At 33.9% G+C, this 12,437-nt stretch overlaps 1 protein-coding gene across 1 annotated transcript; it reads left to right on the plus strand.

The window, feature by feature from the left end:
* The first annotated feature begins 4,773 nt into the window (after positions 1-4,773).
* Positions 4,774-10,714, plus strand: LOC110718265. Its single transcript, XM_021897100.1, has 3 exons — positions 4,774-5,104; positions 5,812-7,606; positions 8,740-10,714. The coding sequence occupies exons 2-3, from the start codon at positions 5,816-5,818 to the stop codon at positions 10,375-10,377; spliced, it is 3,429 nt and encodes a 1,142-aa protein (XP_021752792.1). The 5' UTR covers positions 4,774-5,104; positions 5,812-5,815; the 3' UTR covers positions 10,378-10,714.
* Positions 10,715-12,437: the final 1,723 nt, after the last annotated feature.

Raw genomic sequence — 12,437 nt, forward strand, 5'->3', positions numbered from 1 at the left:
CGTAATATAACAATTTCTACCTTAATTCAATACATATAAACGTTGTTTAGTTCATTTTCCCCTAATTATATCTTTTTCAATTTTATTCAATTTTCACCCCTTTTTCTCCTTTATAAACTATTTATTTTTTCATTAAATTAAAAACATATTATAAAATAAAAAAAATATATTATATACCTATGAGCAACCCGTGCATTGCACAGGTCAGAAGGCTAGTTCTTGTTCAAATGTTCTCCAATTGCATATAGAGTCATGCTCAATTGCTCATTAAAAGTGAATGAAAAATATAAAGATCATATTTAAATAACTTTAATAGGGTTTGAACTTTTAACTTATAAGGTCAAACCTTATCAGATCATTAGGATAAACCTACCTTAGCTTAATTATGAATTTATCTTATATCTAACAAAAGTATCAAAAATACAATAAATATAAACTTTTAGTTTAATTTTATTTTTATTTTTACCGATAAGGAGAAAGGTTCCTTTATTTCCTTGTGTACGTTTTGCTTTCAACCAAATATTTGTGTTTTTTCATTTCTCTTTTTTGGATCCCTTAATTTCCTTGTTTACATTTTGAGTTCAACCAAATATTTGTGCCTTAAATAGATTAATAAAATTCTACAATGACGTGTTTCACCATAAGTACATAACATTGCTTAGGAATTAGAAATTAAACAATTCTTTGATTCATGCCACTATAAACATCCAATCACGAAGTATTTAGATGTCAATGATTCCATCCAAAAGTTGAATTCTTGGCACAAATGAATCTTTAGGATGGGCCCCAACAGGCCAACTTTTATTAATAAAAAAGAATAAGTTAATTTTATTATTAACAACTTGAATTTTATATTTAGTATTTAAAAACACAAATCACAAATTACTCATATGTCACTACAAATCACTCATATGCCACATGTCACATCTCTTAATCTTTCTCTTTTATATTCCCTTTATTAAAAAAAACTTAAAATAAAAAAATTATACGGAATGTAATATTAAAATCTTTATACATTCCGTAATTTGTAAATTTAAGTAAGAAAGTGAAGTGTTGAACTAATTAGTACGCATTAATAAACATATGAATGAAGTAAAATAAAAGTAGACTTTTCATCTCCTAAATTTAAAATATAACTTAAACCAATATGCCATATCATAATTCACAATATTCATGTATATATACCTAACTAAATTCCTTTATGTTGTTTAAAAAAAAAAAAAAAAAAAACTAAATTCCTTTATCTTTTTCCACAATTCCACCCTCACTCTCTCTTTATTTTAAGTTTTAGCAGTGAAGTTCATTCACTTCAATGGCCATGAAACAATTACTTCGTATTTCCCTACCTTTTTAAAAGTATGAGTTTACTCTTATGAATAGTGTTAAGATGATTATGCCCCTAAAAATGTTTATTTACGTATTTACCCATTTTAAAAGTATGACCACACTTTTATGAATGGTGTTAAGACAATTATGTCCCTAAAATGTTTATTTACATATTTTCCCTCATTAATGTTAATTGTTTTTTTTTTAACTCTTAACATTTATACGCCTACAAGTGCTTACATATTTTGCCTAATGAACGCTACTAACAACTAAAGTTATACCATAACGCCTAATCTAAAAAACTTCCCGACATGGCTAGCTTAGCCACCCTAGTTATATCAAAAGTATTAACTATTGAAAAACATACTACATATAATAATAATTTAAACAACAACCCGTGCATCGAACGAGCCAATAAGCTAGTTTAAAATAAACATGACACCTAATAATCAATATGATCACTAAACCTATCAATTCAACCCTTTATTATTTTGATACGAAGTAACTTTTTATTCGATACTATAGAGCCACATTTCTAAAATCCCTTCAAAGCATATATATGTAGGTTACACTATTACATTACATAAATTCATTACATATCTTTTTGACAAAAATAAGAACTAACATATATTCATACATCTAATTAATCGTGTTATTTATTCAATCCATATTGGTTTCGATCATATTTTGATCTACTATATATTCTTGGTTCAGCTTGGTTTGATTCAATTTCACCAAGCTCATGCTCAAATTTTAACACCTTGCTCTCTCTTGGCTTAATAGGAATAATTTGAGTTGGAGCTAAACTTGAGCTCAATTCGATAAATCATAAATCACAAATCACATTCTACCTAGCCTCTAAGCCCAATAAAATACTAAGTTGTTACTTGACTAAATAGTATAATTTGTTTAGGAAATCTATATTCCTAACATTAGTCATCGAATTGATAACTTAATTATTAGGTCTACATATGGATAAATTATATACGAAGTATACATGATATATGTGTTAAACATTGAATTTAATTTTGACTTATTTAATATTTGACTATAAGTCCTAGCTAAAACTTGGCTCAATAACTAAAGAATAAATCCTTAATCAAATTTGACTAAACCGATTATGAACTGTTCATGAGAAATTATACATGTGTCCATCCCTTTAGTCGTCCCTTACACCTAAGTAAACAAGGGATGGAAAGTTGGAAATTCTAAAAAGCACCAACGAAAAACAAGTATCTTGTTTATCATCCACTTTTTGTAACCATAGACTAGGTGCACAATACAATATATAATATCACGTTTATGTCATACAAGGTTGAATAATTGTTATAATTAATAAAATTTTGGAAAAGTGAGTATCATGTGTGGTTTGTATATAGAAAAAATTTAAAGGTGATAGGTAACATAATCTTAATAAATCTATAAGTAAATTATATATTTACATAATTAACGAGAGTAACAAGAAAAGAACATGCATCTTGTATAATTTGATGGAACTTCAATTCCAAAAGCTCCCTTTTTTTTCCAATTTAAAATCAATGACTTAATAGTCAATTTATTATCTTAAATTAAATTGACACGCGTCACCTGATAATAAGTAGACACTTCCATCACACAATTCTGTTTAGGTCAACTAGTCTTTGTGTATATATATCATCGTTTTGCTACGCTGTCACTGCTTACACTTAGATGTTGTTAATTCATTTCCAGTCGCTCTTGAGTCTTGAGGTTTAGGGATTTTTCTTCACTTCAAATTAATCGAAGGTAAATCACTACTCCAATTTTGAGTTTTTTTTTAGTTCTCTTACATCATATTGATTAGAGTTTGAATAATGAATTTGTAAAAAATCTACATATTTTGGTATGTAAGTGAGATTTAATTTCGATCGATTTTAATTAATTTGGCCATTGGAATTGATATTCAATCTTTTCGATTGTCTTTCTTTATATGTGAAGTACTCTGGTATTGATTTACAAGCATTTAGTGTTGTGTGGTGTAATAAAGATTTCAAAATCGATAAGTTTATTTTTTTAGGCGTCATTATCTAATATTAATTCTAAAGGTATTGATTTTGATTAGTGAACAATTGGGGCGTCTTCGGCAAAATATAGCTATGAAGGTAGCTGTTAGCTGTGAATTGGTAGCTGTTAGCCGTGAAGGTAGCTGTTAGTGGTGTAGGTAGCTGTTAGCTGTCGACAAACTGTTAACTGTGAAGATAGATAATTTAGGTATGAGTGTTTGGCAAAGTAGCGGTTGAATAGCTGTTACCTATAAAAATCAATATATATTTTTAAACTAAACAACTATCTCAACAGCTACCCCTTTAATTTCAAAAGCTAACATTTCTAACTTTTGATAAAAGTTATCTCCACCACTAAAAGCTACCCTCAACTACTATATTGCCAAACACTCATATTTTTTTGTTAAGTACTAAAAGCTACCTAAAAGCTACTCAAATGCTAGCGCCGAGCACGCCTTTATTATTTTAAATTCTCTTGAATTAGTTTATTCATTGAGCAATTAATTCAATATGTCTTTGTGGGTCAAATCTATTTGTTGTATGATACATACAATCCCCTAAATTAAAATTAATTGAATCTATCATTCCGTATATTTGTTCCACGGGCATGTACAAATTTGCTTGTGAAGTTAAAAATTAAGTTTAAAATTTACTGTCTCTCTGTCTCTTTTTTTTTTTCCTTTGTGAAATAAAGTCAAGAAGTTGGAAGGTAGTGGTGGAGGGGGCAAGAAGAATGAGATAAGTAAACATAGGAAAAAGCCTTCAACATCTCGTATTGTTGATATGTATCTCATTATAAAAGTGAGTGTATCCGTTGTTAAAATGTGCAAGCAAGCCTAAAAACAAGCATAATTGAATGTTGGTTATTCTGAAGCCATTGCAAAAATGTGTGGCAACTGACTTGTATAAATATCTAGTAAAAATAAGATAAGCTCTCTTCATAATTTGATAAAAGTAAGCATGTTAGACCATTCAAGAACATACAATTAGGGAGTATTGATCATTACATAACATATGTAGTGTCTATTTTTCATTTATCCTTCTAAGGATGATGATAATATGAAGCCACCTAAACAAAAGTGGTTGAATGTCATACACAATTTCATTAAGTATGAGGTAGATAGATAAATAGTCATAATCTCATAACTCTAACATTGCAATGTTGTGCATGCATTGAAAATTTGATACAACATTCATCTACAAACATTGACTCCTACATACCTTATCTAATAGGAGTAAAATTAATTATACTACTAAGTTTTTTACTTTATCAAGATCATAGTCACTTTCACCTTTCATCACCTTTGAAACTTACTAATTAAAAAAATGACCATATTCCATTAATTTAAACCTACTAAAAAAGAGTGAAAAAACAGGGGTTATTTTCATAGTTGACTAATCCACCCCTATTACCTTAAACCAAAGATTCCAAAAAAGTGATTAAAAACAGAATATTGAGAAGGACAAAGTTGTCAATTCAATGGAAAAATATTCTCTCTCTTCCTCACTTTTCCCACCACCTCTCTTGTCCATTCTTCAAGGCCACTTGCTTCTATCTTCAGGTGGCGGATGCCATTTTCGGCCCAAAATCAAGAATATCAAAAGTAATTTCTATTTTTTGAAAAATAAAGGGGAAAAACAGAGAGCCTTCAATACAAAAACAACATACTTTTAGGTCAAATGGTATCATTGATTTGGTATTCAAAGCCCTAATAATCACAAATTATTCTTTGTTTTTCCAGAGTTCAGCTCAACTGGTAAGTAGTTGTTTAACCAAAAGTCTTCGAGTATATTTTCTTAAGCTTAATCTTTATCATATTCTGCTATATTTTTGGACTATGATATTCTATATTTAGTAATCTGTCTGGGATTTTTATTGCTTATTTTAGCATCTGCAAAACTGGGTATTTCTTCTTTCAGAGAATCATGTAATGGGTGTTGGTTAAAATATGGAAATTAGTTGATTTTTTGAAGTTTTGGGTGCTCAATATGAGTTGGTTATGTGAACTTTGTGTTTAATACTTGCTTATTAATATATTATGAATGAAAGTTTAATGTTTTTTTTACTGAAAACTTGTCATATAAATTTTGTGATGTGGTGATTTATTTCATCTTATTGAAGAATTGCATTAAAATGGGTCCTCCTTTCCTTATTTTTTTATTTTTGGGTGGGGAGAGGGGATTGGATCATTAGATGATGATGTGGTAATTTGGGTGACGTTCATATAATCAGAAATGGTGTTTTTTTTGTTTAGATGATGGTTGTTAGAAATTTGTTCATGAGGCTAGAAACTATATATTTAGTGTTATTTGCAATTAATTCTTCTGTGGTGTTGGTCCATGTGGTCGTGTTCATACTATGTTTGGTGGTTATGACCAAAATATAGTATGGATGGTTCTGTAGTTTGGAGTTCAAGGAATACAATCGAGCTAGCTATAGACACTTATGCATTTATTGATACAGGGACATGGTGCATCCTGCATATGAGTTCTGCATTTGGGTGAGCGTGATCGTTGTATTTTGTGCCACTGTTTGTGTGGCTGAAAGTGAGAAATGTCCCCGGGAACCTTTGAGTAATGATGCCTGTGGCTCTTATTCAAGGTATCTCAGTTTGGATTATGGCTCAGGAGAGCAAAAGATGGTGCCTTTTAACGACGATGATGGTTGTAGGTCTGAATTGCTTCACTTTTTTTCGGTTTATAGTGGTGTTTGGTCAGAAGCACAGTGTTTGAAGCCGGGAGACTTGGATATAAACAGGATTGATTCAGGAGCTGCGCTGCGTAGACAATCAATAAGGTCAGATGGTAATGTTAGTAGATCATCAGATGGTGTTGTATTTCGCTTATCTGATGGGGGCAGTGTTACCTGTTCTTTAAATTTCTTAGAGTTTGGCCATGATAAGTTAACTCCTATTGCGAATGGTGTTGGCCAAACTGTTCTTTCTTCCTGTAGTGCGCATTTACTTAGCCAAAAAGAAACAAGTTTTAGCCTATGGAGCATAGATGTAGATAAGTATACATCCTCAGATTCTTCTTCTCCTTGTGTCAGTATTGGCCCTAGTTTACTGAATTGGGGACAGAACTATTTATATCATTTGTCTGTAGCTTCCCTGACCTTAAAGAATACCTGCAATGAACGTGTTCTAAAGGTTTACAAACCTTTTACTACTGATTCACAGTTCTTTCCGTTCAATTTTAGCGAGGTAGTATTAGGACCTGGTGAAGTTACTTCCATATCTTTCGCTTACTTACCGAATGAGTTGGGTTTGTCTTCAGCTGAAGTGATTTTGCCGACAAGTTTGGGTGGTTTCTTGGTAGTGGCTAAGGGTTCTGCTGTTGAATCTCCTTATAAACTGAGGCCCTTGGTTGGCTTGGACGCTTCTTCTGGTGAGTGGTTGAGTGGGAAATTGTCCATATCTAATCCTTTCGATGAAACCATTGACCTTGAGGAAGTAACTTTATTGCTTTCAGTATTTGAAAGTAGTTGTTCTCTTTTAGTAGAGTCAATCTGCAGGAAACAGAATCCTAAAGCAAAAACCAAGTATAGCTTTTCCAGTGACAAGTTGTTAAATGGTGATACTGAACAATCAGACTCTATGATTATGACTGTTAGGCCTCTTGCAAACTGGTTAATTAGTCCTCATAAATCTCAAAGTGTATTAGAAATGGCTTTTTCACCTGATTCAGAACAAAAGGTTGTAGGTGCAATTTGTATGGAATTGTTTAGACCCTTAAAGGATGAGAAGGATATGCTCGTAATTCCATTTGAATCAGAACTGAAGAAGACAGAACCCTGGAAAGATAGAGCTTCTTTACTTTCGGTATCTATGGAGGCTGTTGGTCCTTGTGATACAAGTGAAACCACTATTTCTATATCAGTAAAAAACAGAGCTTTAACTTTGCTGAAGATTGTTAAAATTAATGAAGCTGTTGACAGCAGACAAATCCTTCAGATAAAGTACTTGGAGGGACTCCTACTTTTTCCTGGCACTGTCTCACAGATAGCATTAGTGACTTATGAATCCTCAAATTTTGAGTATAATTCCTTTCTTGAGATTCCAGGTGTAAGCACAAGCTGTAAGCTAGAAATACTGGTGAATGACTCAACTAGCCCTCTCCTAGAGGTTCCTTGCCTGAATATTTTTGCAATATGTCCCAGACAACAACGGAAATCATCTTCTCATATTTTTGACATTGCTGATCTTAGCAATAGAAAAGTACCTCTGACCTACTCTGAAAAGACTCCAGTATTAACAAAGGTATGAACAATCCGCGCTTACTGCCTTATTATCTTGACACACTTGATCTTTGGTTGCTGCTGCTCCTTGACATGCATAAGTTTGTTTTTCCTTATTGTCTGTGTTGAGGTCTTCTGCTTTTCATAAATGAGGTGGACTTGCTTTCTTCTTGTGTCCTATTGCCCAACTACTTCATTGCTTTTCAAACGTATTAGTGCTAATAGATATCAACTCGCATCTTGCAGATTCAATGCAAAAATTGACAGGGTTAGCAACTAGCAAGACATTTGACATGGTCTTGTACTATTGTTTATCGAATGTGTTGCTGCCTTGTCTATTTGCTAATATTATCATGTCTATCTGCCACATACGTTATGGGCTCAAAGAAATAAGTGATCTTTTTTCCTCTTAACATGAAATAACAATTAAGAGGCCTCACTTGTCCTTTTTGCATTCTGTGAATCTTTTTAATCCTGACTGTTTCTTGACATATTCCTTTAGGGTACTTTTTTGTTTCAATTGACTCTCTGAGGTGTATATGTCGAAGCACCTAAATTAGCTAACCCTAGTTATCCATATTCTGATATGCACACCTTAACTAGAAGTCTAGAACAACTTCCACTCCCACCACCTTCCTTGGACGAGATGGTTCACTGGTTAAGTATTTCCCTTGCCATGTCATGTGTTTGTTCTGTGGCTGCTGAATAAGGATCTGGTATACTAATTTTAATGTATCATACTTTTGTGATGATTGCTCTTAGCATACCTAACATGTGGGAAATAGAGGCATGCTCTTGTTTACTTCCGTTTCAACCTTACAAAGCATTTGTGCACAAGCTACAATTAGCTCTACTAGTTCATCTTGCTCATCTAGCAGATGATTATGCTGGACCTACCAAGAAAAATACAGAATTAATTCGTTGTTATGCTTTACAATTTTTTTTTTTTTTTTGAACCATGTTGCCCCAAATGTACAAAGCATAATGGGGAAGTTGTTTCAACTTTTTTAGGTGTCACTTTCTAAGCTCCTATCTTTTTTGTGTACCCCTCCCTGTACATGCTCTTATACGTTTGTTTTTCCATGTTTAGTAATAACACTTTCCTGTCAATAAATAAATGAATAAATAACACTACATCTTTTTTGCTACATGAAGGCATTGGATGGTGCAGTGAAAGATGATTTTTTTCATGAAGAGTGGAGAACTCAGAGCTCAATAAGTGGGCTTTATCTGCTTGACAACCACGAGCTCCTTTTCCCGCTGCTCCCAATTGGGAAATACTATGCCAAGTCAATTACAGTCAGAAATCCTAGCCGGCAACCCGTCATAGTGCAGCTTATACTAAACTCGATAGAAATTGTTGATAATTGCAAAACCTGTTATGGTCATCAACAGACACCTTCTGCAAGTAGCTCTACCTGTAATGATTCCACCAGGATGAGTATGTGTGGGTTTTCAGTAGCAGACAGTACAGTTACAGAGGCCTTTCTTCATCCAAACGGCACAGCATCATTGGGTCCTATCTTATTTCATCCTTCAGATAGATGTGAATGGAAGAGCTCGGCTTTCATAAGGAATAATCTTTCTGGTTTGGAGATGTTATCTCTGCGTGGATCTGGTGGATCACTTTCTTTAGTCTTGCTTGAGGGTTCAGAACTCGTGCAGAGATTGGATTTTACTATGAACTATCCTCTGAATTTATCCAACAATGAGGATGCTATTTCTGGCTGTCGTAAGCCATTATTAAAGAAGGTCTCCGCTTTTAATGCAGGTGATTACCCTGTCAATGTCAAGAGAATAGATGTCTCAGGAAGAGAATGTGGATTGGATGGTTTTGTTGTACATAATTGCCAGGGTTTTTCTCTGAAGCCTGGAGAATCTTTGGAGCTTGGGCTATCATACTTGTCAGATCTTTCTGGGCCTGTAGTACAAAGGGAGCTCGAATTGATTTTGGATGCTGGAATACTTGTAATACCAATGCAAGCAAGTATACCTCCAAATTCACTTAATGTATGTGTAGATTCCTTCTTTTGGTCTCCTGTAAAATGTTGCTTGGCAATCGGTTTTGTCATAATCTTTCTCTCTCTCTTTCGTTTCAAAGTGCCCTCTGAAAGTATGGATTCCTCAATTGAAGGAGAGAAGAGATCCATTCCTGTTGTAAGGCTTACAGATAAGTCATCATCAACTGTGTCTATCAGTCAGGAGAATCGAAAGGGTACTAAACCAGCTAAAACAGGTCACGTGAAACAAGTAATCATTGCAGAACATACAGATCGATTTGTGGCTTGTCGAGCTGAGAATAACCCTTCATCAGAACATACTAATCGACCTGTCAAGAATGCTTGCAAACCTGAGGTAGCACAACCTGATTCTCTGACAATCAAAACTCGTAAGGAAAAGAGAAGGCGTTCTAGGAAGAGGCATGCACTTATTGAAGTTTCCAGCAGCCAAAGTGGGAACTCTACACCATCATCACCTCTGTCTCCCATCACAACTCTTTCTCCTCCAGAAACATGCTCCCCATCTCCGAAGAAATTGCAACCTAATGATTGTTTCAGCTGTGAACCGCTAGCATCAGCAAGAGTTCCTGAAATGCAGAGTCAGAATCTTAATTCTACCCAAGAGAAACCCCCTGGTGGATCCAAGAAGATGGAAAGCCGAGCTATACTTTTGCCTTATGCTTCATGTCCTAGGACGCATATTTCTCCTTCCAGGTTGGCAATGGAACCGCATGCTCGAGCTCCTGGACCAAAGATTCATCCCCAAAAGCAGTGCAACCGGAGGAAAATGTGAGGGCAGAGGAGGATAGGTTTACTTATGATATATGGGGTAACCATTTTTCTGGACTTCATCTTTGTAGGCCTAATAGTTCATTAACCATGACCTCTGAAGCTGTAGGTCATTCTAATAGCTTCTTTCTTCGGGGTCCTCAACAAACTCTCATTGCAAACTCTCGACCTCCATCTGTAAGTAGTTTCTGTGATGAAGGTTAATAATATATCAGAAAAATAATCATCATCTTTTTTGGTAGTAGTACTGTACACGAAATTTATGTCATAATGATAGAAATACTAGGGAAAAACAACATGTCATATGGTAAATGATAATTATGCATCCTCCGTTCCTTTAATGTTGCAACATAGGAAGTGTGCAAGATTTTAAGTAGTGGGAAAGAAGGAAGAGAGATAAAAATTTCAAATTAATCCGTGTAACTGTCCCAGAATTCACCCAATTAACTGCCCCTGCTTGGTTCATGTATGGTTGAAACTGGAAAGCAATTGAAAACATAATAGCCCTATTTCATCATCAGTCGCTTCGTGTCTGACTCTGGTAAGTGCATATCGTTGGTATTCTCTCCAAATGTTTGCTAAATTGACAACCATTTGGTGGCTATCTTCACTTTGCGACAAAGGGAAATAATCAAGATGAAGGGGAAATTTGGGTAGATAAAAGAAGAATTATAAGTTAACATTCCAGAGTTATGTTAATCAGTAGCTATCTGAGGAAGAAAATGTGCATAATTATCTGAATTATTCAATAACTGTAGTTTATCAAAAACACCAAATTTTCAAATAATACGGTACCTCATCATTATTGGAACATCCCCAATGATGAATGGGATGGTTAATTACAGACAAATTATATCTGTTTCACTGCATTAAACTAACAGTGCTCTACAGAATAAGGACAATAAACATAGAAAAGTCAAATTAGCTAAGATGATGGGTGTGTTGAGTGATTTGTCACTCAATTTTAACACCTCGGGACTAGAGATGAAATCCTGATATTCCTCAATCTCTTACGAGATTAGTTATTTTATTTACTTTTATCTTACCAAGTCGTAAGTTTTCCTAGAGTTAAAAATAAAATTACTAAACATAGTCAAGCAAGCATTAACAACACTGATCAACACGTGATTTTGTCATCTAAATGTATTACATGATATTTACATGTTAAGAGTGATACATACCATTACTATGATATATTGCCTTAATCATGCATGCATTTATGATGCACTAATGGTGGATTTATAATATTAAGTTGAGTAGTTAGGATTGAATGACGTACGTAGAGACGTGCATGACTTGTTAATTGCTGCATTTCTACCAATATCCGGCCTATTAAGTCTTGCCAATATCAATTAATTTGTAAATTACGGGTAACGTCCCTTTCTTAATGATATGAAGCTATGATTTCCACTGAAATAATATCCATCTATCTATCCCAAATTGTTTTTTCCTGTTTGAACTTCATTTAAGTTTTAAAGACCAAGCCTTCTGATTATGACTACTAGTGTTGCGAGATCTGGTCTGATAGCTATTTTAGGTCCCAATTTGTTTTCTTCTAATGAGTTTTCATCTTGTTTGACTTTACTTGTGTAGTCCGCTTGGTAAAAGGTCATAAATATTGGTAACGAGTTTGTATTAATACTCCGTATATGAACGCTTTTAATAATGGACTAGATCTCAATTCTCCACCCACAAGTATGTGTACGTTTTTGTTATGTTACCGCTTGATATGTAACAAAACTAAAAATATATTAAGATTGATTCATTGATAGGTTTCCTTGCTACAAGCAAAGGAAAAAAAAAAAAAACATTCCTTGTAATTATCAATTTGCCTATCAATTCAGTTCCATTGTTATCATCAAGTATTGACTGAGTACATAGGAGATGGAGGGATGGTTCCCCCCAAGTGGTTGGGGGTTCGATTCTCATCCCCCATTCCTGTGATAGATGGGGGACCCCCCTCCCCCACCCCCCGTCCGGCGTATCTTACCGTATAAAAAAAATAAATAAAAAAATCACATTGGACTAGTGTATATGACATGATCATACAAACTCATTACTATT

Source organism: Chenopodium quinoa, unplaced genomic scaffold (assembly GCF_001683475.1).
Source record: "Chenopodium quinoa cultivar QQ74 unplaced genomic scaffold, ASM168347v1, whole genome shotgun sequence".
Lineage (NCBI taxonomy): Eukaryota > Viridiplantae > Streptophyta > Magnoliopsida > Caryophyllales > Amaranthaceae > Chenopodium > Chenopodium quinoa.

Excerpts from the sequence above, each read along its gene's own strand:
- LOC110718265 (XM_021897100.1), top strand. The coding sequence starts at position 5,816 with ATGGTGCATCCTGCATATGAGTTCTGCATTTGGGTGAGCGTGATCGTT. Across the intron at positions 7,607-8,739 it reads AGACTCCAGTATTAACAAAG|GCATTGGATGGTGCAGTGAA; the intron begins GTATGAACAATC and ends TGCTACATGAAG.